General features: G+C 44.9%; 2 protein-coding genes across 19 annotated transcripts in view; one reads left to right on the top strand and one right to left on the bottom strand.

Moving 5' to 3' along the window:
• Window positions 1–3406, bottom strand: part of PIGL (phosphatidylinositol glycan anchor biosynthesis class L) — a 64421-nt gene extending 61015 nt beyond the window's left edge. For 4 of the 11 annotated variants that reach the window (XR_011730050.1, XM_071764913.1, XM_071764909.1 and 1 more), the window contains exon 1: window positions 2848–3405. Coding sequence is in view for 6 of the 11 variants with exons in the window: in XM_071764913.1 (XP_071621014.1) it covers window positions 2848–3133 (286 nt within the window). In the remaining 5 variants the exon portion in view is untranslated. Of the gene's footprint in view, window positions 1–2847 lie in introns of all 11 variants that reach the window. The other 7 variants (XR_011730048.1, XR_011730049.1, XR_011730052.1 and 4 more) reach the window with 4 other exon arrangements.
• Window positions 3407–5092: 1686 nt separating this feature from the next.
• Window positions 5093–12685, top strand: part of NCOR1 (nuclear receptor corepressor 1) — a 62800-nt gene continuing 55207 nt past the window's right edge. For 6 of the 8 annotated variants that reach the window (XM_071764854.1, XM_071764856.1, XM_071764853.1 and 3 more), the window contains exon 1: window positions 5102–5243. The gene's annotated coding sequence lies outside the window, so the exon portion shown is untranslated. Of the gene's footprint in view, window positions 5244–12685 lie in introns of all 8 variants that reach the window. The other 2 variants (XM_071764855.1, XM_071764849.1) reach the window with 1 other exon arrangement.

Below are 12685 nucleotides of genomic sequence, written 5' to 3'. Positions count from 1 at the left end.
TAACACACAGGAAGTCTGTCCCACAGTGTACTCTTTAAGTGATTAAAGTTTATAGCATAGCCTGGGGCACTTGGAACGAGCAGTGGTTGTCCCATGACACGAGGGCACTGCAACAGAATGCAGTGATGGAACTAAAAGGACTTAAAAAAAATGAGGAATTTCATCATAACACTTCTGGGTTTAAGACAGATTTTTCAGAAGTCTGCAGTCACAGGGGAAATTCAGGCAGAAAGTAATATGGCTTCATTGTAAAGAACCAAAAGAAGATAGGAAACCTAATTTGGATAAGGCATTTGGAAGAAGTTAGACTGAGACCAACAACTAGCAGGAAAATGGGATTCATTATCCTAAAACACACCCTCCTTCTTCATTGAATTATATTCTTCTCATCTTGCCCTGACATTCCCTTATTTTTTCTTGGCATCAGGCATGCAAAATCCATGCCAGAGCTGTGATGGCCCTTTCCAGAATGTTGCCCTGTGCAGGGCAGTACTTGCAACCCAATTTTAACTATGAAGCAATAAAATGAAAAAAATACAGCTGAGTATTAAAATATGATTCAAGCCTGTAGTCAGCTGTCTTGAATTACACTAAAACATTTTATTGTTGTGGGTACAAGTCATCCAAATCAAGCATTTCTCTCCAGCAGTGTTGCAATCTGAGCCATCACTAGCAAGCTTTGTAAAAATTTCAAAGAGGGAAGGAGTAACTAGAAAAAAAAAAAAAACAACCCAGACTTTACTGGCAGAGTGAGAGTGAATGGTTTTAGGAGCCTGTGACAATGATTATCTGTGGGTTTGCCCCAGTTTTGGTAGTCTGCATCTTAGATTGCAAGTTCCAGCTTCAGCAAAATTAATTTAAGTGTGCAGTAGATGGGTTACATGAGTGCAGGGGGACTCATTTGATTTTTTTAAGGCCATGACTGATAGTGGTGCTTAAAGGTAACATTCCTTCTGCTGCAGTGCAGTGTAACAGGGGACTGGAGGTGATGTTTCATCCCAGTAGTGCCACTGCTCTCAGAATGCCTGCCTCGTACTCAGCTCAAAGGATCCAGGTTGCACAGCTTGAGAAATGTGTCAGGACACCAGGCATATATAAATTTTAACAAGAAAAAATGGGAAGCTGTTTAAAACCAGGTGAATAGCTGATGCTGCTGGACCTCACCCATGGAGCACTGAGAATAGAGAGTCAGCCACTACAGAGAGCAAAGCACATTTATACCCAGTTATTATTTCAGTCAAAGATTATTCAGTATGTAAAAGGCTGATTTTTTCCCACAGTGCTGTAATTCTAATCCATTCCCAAGTCATTGTGATTGACATATGAAAACTGCAAGTACAAGGGTTTCTAAGTAATGATTTTGCCTCAGTGTTACCATTTGCAGTCTTTGATTGACTCACTTGTCATCATCAATTGTAGAATGAGAGGAGGAACCACCTGAATCACCCCAAAGACAAATAAGAGGCACAGAAAAATTTATGAGCTCAGTGAATGTACTTCTCAAGCACACTAAACGTTTCATGTCACTAAATCACAAGGAAAAAATGAATTCTGGTAGAGAAGTATAGGCTAAAAAAATAGTTAAAATGAGGTTGTTCTTATGCACAAAAAAACCTCCCAAAAAAACAAACCCGAAACACAAAAAAACACACACAAAAAAAGCCCAAAAAAACAAAAAACCAAAACCAAAACCCAATATATCTGGCTTTAGTAGATGATGGAAATGTAAGACAAGAGTGTCATGTCCTGTGAAAAATTCCTGTCCAGGCAAATAGCAGGAGAATTTTTACTCCTGTTCAGCCCCAGAAAGGCCTCAGTGGAAGCACTGCTCCCAGTTTTTGATCAAAGCACTTCAAAAAATATGAGAACCAACTGGAAGAGTCCAAAGGAGAGTGATGAGAATGATCAGAGTTTAGAAACATAATCTACAAGGAAAGACTGCAAGACTTGGGGTTGTTTAGTCTGGAGAAAAGAAGACAGAAGAGGCAAATAAAAGACTGAAAATATCTAAGCTGCTGCTACTAAAGGACACCCTGATTGTCATGTTCATGACAGACAGGAAAAATAAGCAAACAAGCTCAAATTGCATGAATGATTCAGGAAAAAAAGTGATTTGAAGAAAAGCTAACACAGCACTGACACAGACTGCACGGGCTGAGGAACTTCCCTGGAGGTTCTGCAGCAAATGAAGAGGCACTGATGCTGCCTTCGGGCCAACTGATGGACATCACAACTCAGGTTCCCTTCAGGCCTCATTTTCCATGACTGGGCTGTGACCCAAGTGTTATTTTTCCATGTGTTACAGTGACTGTATCCTTACAACACCACAACTGCAGCGCCCAAACAAGTCCTCTCCGAGAGAGAAACAAAGAGAAGACAAAAGGTCCAACTTCCTGCTGCTTCCCCATGGCTCAGAAGTACCTCAGTGCTGCAGCCAGGGGAGGGTCGGGAGATCTCTGCGGGAGGTTTGGATTCAGAGCCACGTTTTGCTTCTAAAACTCTGCAGAGAGCCACGTCTGGACCCAAACTGCACGGCAGCTCCCTGGGGCGTTGCAGCACCGAACCTCATGGGCGCCACAGTACCACGGCAGCACAGGCCTAGAGGGCCCTGGGCCTCATCGCAGCGATGACATCACGCGTGACATCACACTCTGCGTCAGGGCACAGCCACCGCTCGCTGCTCTGAGGCGTCTCGGGGATGACGTCAGAGTGCAATGCCACCTATCGGAAGCCATCATGGCGGCTTTCCCATGACGTCACGGACGGGCAGCCCAGCCTCTCGGGGCGGTGGAACCGGGGGGGCGGGAGCCCCTCCGCTCCCGGCGCGTTTCCCCCCCCCCCCCTCACCTGCGGAGCAGCACAGCACCGCGGGGCGGGCACCGCTCCTGCCCAAGCCCAGCACCGTGGGGGCGAAGAACATCGCTTCGTCATCAGGGTGCGCCGTCACCAGCAACGCGCGGACGCCATCCGCCCGCTCCGCCGCCGCCGCCGCCTTTCCCCTCAGGGCGGCGCGAGCCCCGTCCCCCGCGTAACGGCGCCGCAGGCGGCGCGCGCCACCGAGCAGCAGCGCGAGGAGCAGCGCGAGGAGCAGCGCCGGCGACACCGGGCCCCAGGCCCACGGCCCCGCTGCCATGGCGACGGGCGCCGCGCGCCACCGCGCTGCTCCGGCGAGAAACGGGAAGGGCAGCAGGAAGGTTCCGGGACAGCAAGGGTTTCCCCCACCTTGGTGTCAATCTCCTCTCTTTTCCCCGCCTCGGGGCGGGGCCGCTCGGCCGCTGTCGCGGAAACGTGAACCGGCTGAGCTCTACCAGGGCTGCCCAGAAAGAGGGGAGCACCGGGAGGGTCCCCGCCGCGCTGCCCTCGCCAGACTTGGTGGGGTCCGAGCCGAGGAGCGCGGGCGTTTGAACGGGGGCGGTGCCGTGGGGTGCGGGGATCCTCCATTGCCCGGCCCTGCTGCTAGTAGTAACTAATAGTGAGAAAATATTAATAACTAAGTGAGAAAAGTTGAGCTCTTCAGCGCGCAGTACCTGTTATCTCTGCGCGGTGCTACTGTGGAAGAGACGCGGGCCAAGGGAAAGCTCAAAAGCAGGGCGAGAGGAGCTTATCTTCAGACACCTCCTGCTATCTGCAGATCTGCTGGCTGTCCCGTGTGGCTGCGAGGGGAAAAAAGAAAACAAGTTTTGGGTACGTTTTAGAAGTGAAGTCAACCCCTGGAGAAGGTTGCAGAGAAAAAGGTGACAGGAAGTAGTAAAATAAAACATGAAAAATACAAATCAGATAATACGATGGCCTTGGAAATTGCTTTTGAAGGCAAACGGGCAATACGGGAGATAAGTGTAGCCTGTCGGCAATAGAAGGTGTTAGCTGGGTTGGTTTAGAGAATAAAATGAGGAAAGCACTTCAGGTATTTCATTATCTGAAGAGCAGCTCACACCTCACACCTGGCCTGTCTCCACAGAGCTTTAGTTGGACACTTCCAAGCAAACAAAGTTGTGTTGGGATTAATGACTACAAATACTTCAGCCTGGAGATGTCGTGTCACCTCAACACAGCCCTTGGCAGTGGATCTGGGCTCCTGTAACAACTGCACACTTAAAACAAAAGAGGTTTTCTAAGTAATCCTGTTCACCACAGGGTGAGCCCCTGCTTGATGAGGCTGAATAAAGGATTGTGAGGCCACATCCTGCAAATGGGGGTGTGTGACTTCTCGTGTTTAATGGAAATTGTAATCAAAATGACAATTTAATCTTGTCTAATGGTATCGCTTTTGCTTCTCATAGTAAACCTGGTAATAGATTAACCTGTAATCTTAGCACATCTGGAATTAATTTTTTACAGGTAAATGCCTTACTGAAAAACCCCTTACTGAAAAAGCAGGCAACAATTGACATACTCATTCTGGGGTTGGACAGAAAGCCATCCGCGATGTTAAACCTCTCACATCTTTCAGGTGTCACCGGTTCCAGCCGAGGGGCTGCAGCCCGCGGGTGGCGGGAAGGGCCCGGAGCGGGAGGGGGGGTGTGGGGGGTGTGTGAGGCAGCGGGCGCCCGCGCTGCGATGCTCACGCCCGGGACGGTTCCCGCCTCCCGCTCTGAGGCCTCATTCACTGGCACAGCCGCAGCTCTCCAGGTGCCCCCGGCGTCCCGTGATCGGTTATGAGGCATTTATACGGATTCTCACGTAATACCGTGAGGTAAAGTGAGGCGCTCTCATCCCTCCGGTCATTAGCATCACCCAGAGGGACACCGGGCCGGGCTGGGTCCCTCAGCAGTGCCGGTGCTGCCGGGACCCCCTCACCTCAGCGCTGCCGCGCCCCCCGCTCGCCTCATGGCGGCCGCTCCCCCCCCCCACCGCCCCGAACCCCCTCAGCGGGGAGGGGGAGGGAACCTTCCCCGCCGCACCGGCCGGAGGGTCCTGGAAGGAGGATAGCAGCCCGCCCTCTCACCGCCAGGCCGTCCGGCGGCTTCTGGTGGATTGGAGCTGGCCGAGCATCGCCTCTCATCCGCACGGCGGGAGGAAGGGGCGAGCTTCCCCGGAGCGGTAAAAAAAACCAAAAACCCGACCCGCCACGCTGCCGTTCGCTCAGTAGCTGCCAGGACCTGAGGAGAGGGGGCGGAGCCCGCCGAGCCGGGGGAGGGGAGGCAAGATGGCGGTGGCGGTGGCGCTGAGGTTGAGGTGAGACGCCGCGACCGTTCAGCCCCGCCGGAACCTGCCGCCCGGGCCGCCCCAGCGCCGCGCCGTCGGTAAGGGCAGGGGGCCCGGCGGGGCGGCGCGGGGGGAGCGGCGCGGCCCGGGGGGGCAGCGGGGCCTAGTGCCTCCGCTGTGAGGAGGAGGAGGAGGAGGGGGAAGAGGCGGGGGCCCCGGCCATCCCTTCCTCCTCCCTCCTCACCGGGGAGAGAGCCGCTCTCTCCCGGACCCGGGAGGAGGGCGCCGGGGGTCCTCGGGGGAATCGCCGGGGGTGGGGGCGATGGGCGGATCAGGTGCGATGCGGGGCGGGGGTTGCCCGGTGCCCGCGGGGGATTCTCCATTTACGCGGTTGTTGTGCGGGAGGGTCCGGAGGGGCGGGGGTGGGCGTGAGGGGATGGCCCTGGAGGGGAAGTTTGTGGAGAAATCGCAGAGCATCGGTGTGCTGGGTGTGCATCCCTGCCCTGTGAGGAGGAGAAGTACGAGTTAAAACATAAAAAGAAAAAAAAAAAAAAATCACAGTGGTAATAAATGATATTAAAAAAAAGGCCGGTTCTGCAAAATCAGCCACTTGGACACTCGGGCGGGAGTGCCTGAAGATGTCCTGGAGGTGCGTGGTGGCTCCTGCTCCAGCCCCACGTTGAGGTTGTCAGTGGTGGGGAATTGTTGCTGATGCTGACTCTGAATTATTCATATAGGACCTGTAAACATCCCCAGCTTCTGTCATCTCTGGGCTGCTGGAGGCCACAATGAAAGTGGCTTTTTCTAGAATTATTCTGACTTGGTGGTAAAGAACTTTGGGCTTACTGATTTTTCTGTAATTACTTACAGAAAACCACAAACCTGTGGGCATCAAGTTGGTTGCAGTTAGACAAGATTCTAGATGGACATAGGCACTGTTAGACAGGCTAAAATAAGTAGGTAGTCTGAACAATTTGTTGTCCAAAACCTGTTTCATCTTGTTTCATGGATATGTACTTAACAAGTGTCTTAGCTTTTCACAACCATAAATATTGTTGCAATATAAGAGTAAAAAAAAGAAAAAAAAAGACAACCTATGACAATGTGAGGGGATGTCTTGTTCTGAGTATTTGATTTTGTGGCAGCATTCTTGTTTTGTGCAGGATTTTTAGGTACATCATTGTAGCTGTGAACTGCTAAAGCTCAGGCAGGGATTTTTATCCTAGAGAGTATGGTTTGAGTGGGGGAAGAAAAAGTGGTGCTCATATAGGAAAACATTATTTTTGTGGTAAGGAGGGCATCCATAGGCACAGCTTAAGTGCCTGAAAAAGTGGACACTGAACATAAGAACCATTGCACTGGAATTTTATTCTGCAGCATGTTGTTATTCCTGATGAACTCAACAACCTTGACATTTGGAAAGGAAGTATGTAATATTTGAAGTGGATTTTTAGTTGGCTGAAATCTAGTGTCTTGTAGGGGGGGGGAGGTTAAAGATCTTTATGCTTATCCCAAGGATTTGAAATTTCAGAGGAAATGAGCCAACTACAGGGACCCCTTTTGTGAAAGTGTGGCCAATTTTTTCTCGACGTCACTTTTCTGTGTGATGATAGTAGAGGCTGCTAAGGAAAAAAAGTTTTGTTTTGCTCAATGTGCAGTAGAATTTTCCCATTCAAAATGTACTGTTTGATGCTGGTCACTGAAATACCTAAACTTGTTATTGAAACACAGGAGAGAGCAGCATTTAGGAATCTTTTTTCTAATGTGCATTTTTTCATGTGTAGATATTATTACAAGTGTTTGTTACTGCAAGTGTTACTCTCTCTGATTAGTTAGTATACAAATCAATTGAAAATAACTCTCCAGATTGAAATTACATGTGCAAAAGTTGACTACATTAATTTTTACATATTGTGCTGCTGATGATCTACTTTAAGTATGCTTTGTCTCCTATAACCACTCAATTTTCATTGTGATCTGGAGGGATCTCTCAAAAACTGTAGTAGAAATAGGGACAGACTCTAAAGCTCCCTTTTGATTTCCACCCTCCAGTCCCCTTCCACAATTCTTGTGGTTCTGTAACTGCCTCTTCTAAGTTATTTCATTTCTCAGTTACAACATGAGTGAGAGATGCCCACAGGGAGGGGAAGCTGACTCTGCTTCAGCTACTCTTACATGCCTAACAGTAACTGAAAGTCTTCTCTATTAGAAAAGAATATTTTTTTTTCATTACATTATTAATGTTGGCATTTAACTTACTCTTTCAAAGCTCTCAGCCAAAGTTTTGGTGAAGTGTTTTACTCCTCTTTTGTAGCTGCATAGAAAATAGTTTTAATGAAGATTTTCTTGTATGACCAAGGATACTGTGCAGAGTTCTAGTGTGAGTAGCTTCTAAAATCTAAGATTTTAACAAGTGTTTAAGCTGGAGGGGATCTATGCCTCATGCAGGTGCACTGCAACCTAGCTCAGTCTTGAGAACAGACTGGTAACCAGAAAGCAGTTTCATAATGCAAACATTTCCTGGATGCCAGTCTTGAAGTCTTCAAGTCATTTATGTTCTTTAGTCAAATCTGAATTGGTGTTTCAGATGACAAGCTATTAACTGAACTTCTTACCTTGTCTCTCTACTGTAAATGTTGCAGATAAAAATTCTGACCTATGCAGGATTGCTGTCTGTAAATATTTGCTTTGTGCTGCTATTTCTAAGCTATGCAAATAGCCAGGAGCCTGCTGAATATGCCTACCATTTTAGTTTCTCTCTCCATCAATGATTCCCCATCTAGTAACAATGTTTTGTGATGTTCCCTTCCTCTTCCCTGCTAGTTCAGTGTTTATCCATCATCTCTTAAATTGCTACCAGGGCCTGGGCCTGCTGAGGCTCAAGTGGATGCAGAAAGCTCAGCCTTACCTTGGAGCTGTTTCCTCCCAGTATCCTAAGGGAGATTCCTGTGTCCTTGAATAGCTTCCCATCTAAACCACTCGTGTTCCATTGCCACTCCCAGACTGATTTGATGTGCAGTTCTTTCTTCAGGCTGGAAGATGGTGTTGGTCGGTGTCGTTTAGAAGTCAGTGGCTTACAAAGGGTACTGCAAAATTAAGGTACTCTATTGGTGCAGAGATCCATCAGCCATCTCTGAAAAAACCCTATTGTTCAGAATTCTCAGCACTTAAAAAAAAAAAATAATTTAGAAATGGAATTTTTATGGAGACAGATTACCTGGACACACTGGTGACCAGGACTTAAAAATTCTGTGCGTGTCTTGAGTACAACTGAAAATGTGTTCACAAAGGTGGTGAGGGAAAGGCCACTTATAAATGAACAAGGATGAGGTAAAGTACAAAACGTGCTTAAACCATTGTGATGCCTCCCAACAGCCTCCTCTCATGCCATAAGTTCAGTTGTGCTGCAGGGAAAGTTCATTTGGCTGATTCTCTTTGTAGTCTGGGTGAAGTCAGAGGCACGCTTGTCCCAGCCACAGGAGCATTCCCTGGCTGCAGGGCATGGGCCACACGCTCCACATGAGGTGTCTGCTGAGCCATTCCTGGTGGGCTTCCTGGGGAGAACCATAAATGGATTAAAAAACATTCCTTCTCTCAAGGAAGATGCCTGAGAAATGGGAATATAAATCAGCAAGGAGACCAACTCATTCTGGTCATGTTCATCGTTGTTAGAAAGTTAAGCCTATTAAATTAATTACAAGTTCAAGTGCTGTTCAGCACACCAGATAGGTGTATTATCACATCTGTACTTTTCACCTCATTAATAGTATTTTTGGAAAAAAAAAGAGGAATTAGATTAACTTAAAAAAAATATGTATGCTTTTGTCTCAGATTCATGTTCTTCAGCTCTTGTTTCTGTTTTCATATTACCTGAGATGCTGGACTGACAGAGAGGGGGCATCCAAAGGTGGGAATTCTCCCACATACTCAGCATAATTTTTTTTAGCTTTCTTGGAAAACTTGTCTTAACAAATATGGTCACTGACCTGTTCCATTACAGCCATTATTTCTATAGGTGCTGATGCTTCTCTCTGGTCTCCAAGAGCTGGTTTTTCCGTATCTAGAACCTTAAAGTTATACATTGTTTTTTTTCCCCCAGGTACAAAATTTACTTGTACCATTGGTAGTTAAAGATCTCTTCAGTTCTTTATCTTTTTCTGTGACCTAGAAGCTGTTGTGTGAGTCTCAGTTAGGAGTTACATCTTTATTTATTGTTGCATTCCCTATAAAGAAGAACTTCTCAAACATAATAATAAACTTAGTAACAATAAATTTTGTTTCTAGAAGGCCCCAGTGCATTTCCTGTTGAGTATCTGAATAGACGTGGGTATTGCCCTTATGTAAAGTAAATGAAAGTTCTTATTTTGATTTTACTGCAGTTTTAGCTAAAATCTAGACTTGTTTTCATCTGAACCCAGTCAGCTGGGACAGTAATGAGGCTGATACTTATTTTTTCTTGAACCTGTATAGTATGTGGCTTCTCTTTATAACACATTGTAGTTTATGGAGCTGTGGGTTTAGTCAGTATGAATTAGTCAAGTTGTATTTCCTTTCCTAAACCAAAGCTGCTTTAAGAAGCTGCCACCACTGATGTGCTTTTGATAATGAACAAACTACAAGAAGAGACTGGAAACTTCAAACTGTGACCACATAATTACTTGCATGTTAGGTGACGTCAGAAGCAGTTTTACCTGCAGGCAGATTAACAGTGGAGGAATAAATTCAAGTGCAGTAGCTGCTTTTAAAGTGCCTGTGCTTTCAGTCCAAGAGGGAGAAAGAAAAGCTGTTGTTTTGAAAGAATATTTTATGCATCGTGTGTGATACAGATGAAGTGTGAGATCATTGTGGTTATTTCTAAATCAGAGGTGAAATAAGAAGAGGTGAATTTGAGTGAAGCTCAGTGCATTGTTGGGCACTGCTAGAGGGAGGTTTTCACAGTTTTTATCACCACTCTTTGCATAGCATCTCTTGAGCCTCTTGCATGTTGCATACTGGTGCACTGGAGGATACTTTGGTTTGGTTTCTGCTTCACCTTAAAGTTCCACAGTTGATGCTTCAGTTGATGTTTCATAACCAGTTGAACCCTGTGGCAGTGATGGGGTCCTTCCCAAAGGGTGAGGTAGATGCCTGGGGTTTGGGAATCTCAGAAAAAAACCCTTCTGAAGGAGAGCCCTTATCTGTGCACTGTTTGGACTCTGTAGAGTTTGCTTTGGACACTGAATTCTGTAGCTTTGGTTTCTGGTCTTTGGCTCATGAAAATTTTCTGTGGTGTACATTAACTGCATGCTCCTTGCTATCTTGGGACAGCCAGGAATGTGAATCTTGTGTTGCTAGGAAAACCAAACTATGTTTTAAATGTCTTTAGAATACAATTTGTCTAGATCTCTACGATATACTTTTAAAGCAAAAAAAAAAAACCAAAAAAACAAAAAAACCCTGTAATGATTTTACCCTTCTTTGGTTTAAATAATTTCTCAGTGGTATTTTCAGTCGAGGAAATGCCTACATCCTTCATTTCAATGTCTAAGTGGAGGACTTCCTCCTACTTCTGGACATTTTTGGTGGTGTTGTGACCCTTTTTGGCAGGAAAGAGGTGGAAAGGCTCCTCGCAACAGTAAATGTTACTCCTTCAGAAAAGACGAGGTGGATTCTTCCCTCAGGGATCCTCTGTACCCTGCTCTGTTACTGTGTTAACTGGTGAGTGGATGCTGGCAATATGCACTCAGAATGTATGCACCCAGCACCTTTTATTTTCTGTAGCAAGTGGGTAGCTGAAGAGAAGCTTCCTAAGATGTTAACACAGTCAGGTTCTGGTGTTATGATCTCCCATATAATATGGCACAGTTGTGAATAGCCTGGGTCTTGATATCATATATTAGCAACTTTTCTTTAAGATCATAAATTACAGGAGAGATTAAAATAGAATTTCCTGGAGAGGAGTATCTTGTCAGCTGAATTTGATCGACCCCATTTTTGCAGAGCACAAATTCTATTTGTATTTGTAGTTACCTAGCAGGAGAGAGAGAAACTGTTATTTAAAGATGAAGTGTAACAATGTGATCCTGAGATTTGGCAGCAGTTTGGTTGTAAATGCCATATGCAAGTATGCAACCAAGATTCACCATGTAGAATGGCAACAAAAATAATTTTTAAGTACTCTTTTAATACTTATTTAATACTCAATGTTCCAAAAGCTATTATTTAAGTACTTTAGGGAGTTCATAGTCTCTTAATGGAAAAATCTTTTTCTATTAAAATTTGAAGTATAAAATCCTATTTTAATTTTTTGGCTATTTTGATGCAGATGGAGAAGTCGTGCTAGTATAAGAGTAAATGTGACATCTTGCATTGACTGCTGTAATGCTCCTTGACTTCTGTAATTGGCTAAATTAGAGTATACCACGTTTCCATGTCATGTAGAATATGAGTCAGACATGGTATAGCATAATTGGGCTTTAATGCTTTGGCCATTCAGAATAAGACAATATTGTGTGCTAGTGGAAATTTCATGCTGTGAGAGTTTCAAATTCAGATGTTTGGGATTTTTTTTAACATACCCCCATTGCTGTATTTATGGCTTGAATCATATGACATCAATAATGAATGGAGAGAATGGTATTTAGTGTTTCTGGTAAAACACAGCCTTATAGTTGTTAATTTTTCTACTGATGTCTAGCAAGGATAGAAATAGCAATTTTGGGGTCAATAACCATGTGAGTAGAAGGAGTACAATTACCCAAGATTCAAGTTCTCAGGGATTTATGGTATATTTTAGATGTCAGAGAAAAAGAGAAGACATTTGCACATGTGGAATTATTATGGAAAGTTCAGCAGTGAGTTGTTCTCAACGTGGAGAAAATATGTTCATATGTTCATTGTTCCTGTTCATTCTAAAAGCAGATGGCCATATGCTTTCTCTGCAAGCTTCTCTACAAGAGTATTCTGCAGCATGAAACTGTATGGAAAAGCATTAAAGAAATTGGGAGAAGTCCTGAGCTTTGAGACTGATTCTTTTCTGTAAAAACAGGCAGCACAGTATTCTGGAGCATTTTTAAATAGCTGATACTTAAATTGTCTTTAATTTCGGTGTGGATCTATTAACATTTTTTGCTTGTAGCACACAGAGAATTCAGTTTTTCATACTTACATGCACACCTGTGAGCTTGAATATATTATATTTAATATATTGAATATTTTAGCTGGAAAAATCTGTCTTCACTTCTTGTTTTAAAGCACAAAACTATTTTAATTCTGCTCAGGCATCAACTTTCTTGTAGGTTCTTGGATGCAAACCCTGTCTTGAATGCAAACGATCCTATAATTTTCTCACCATCCCATCTGATTCCACAACACTTTGCAGAGCTTTGTGTACTTAGACTCAAAGGGTTAACATAGATCAGTTTGAACCCAAACTTTTTTTCTTTATCACCAATTTTTTGTTGTTGTTTTTCTGAATAACTCTCACACGATGATGCTGATAACTGGACAGGAAGGCCTAATAACAGCTCTTGAAGTGTCCAGTGCTTTTTTTCTTAAGACT

The sequence above is a fragment of the Heliangelus exortis genome, chromosome 21 (genome assembly GCF_036169615.1).
Source record: "Heliangelus exortis chromosome 21, bHelExo1.hap1, whole genome shotgun sequence".
NCBI classification, from domain to species: Eukaryota; Metazoa; Chordata; class Aves; order Apodiformes; family Trochilidae; genus Heliangelus; species Heliangelus exortis.
The sequence above is the reverse complement of the archived record's forward strand: the minus strand, read 5'-3'. Positions and strand labels throughout refer to the sequence as shown.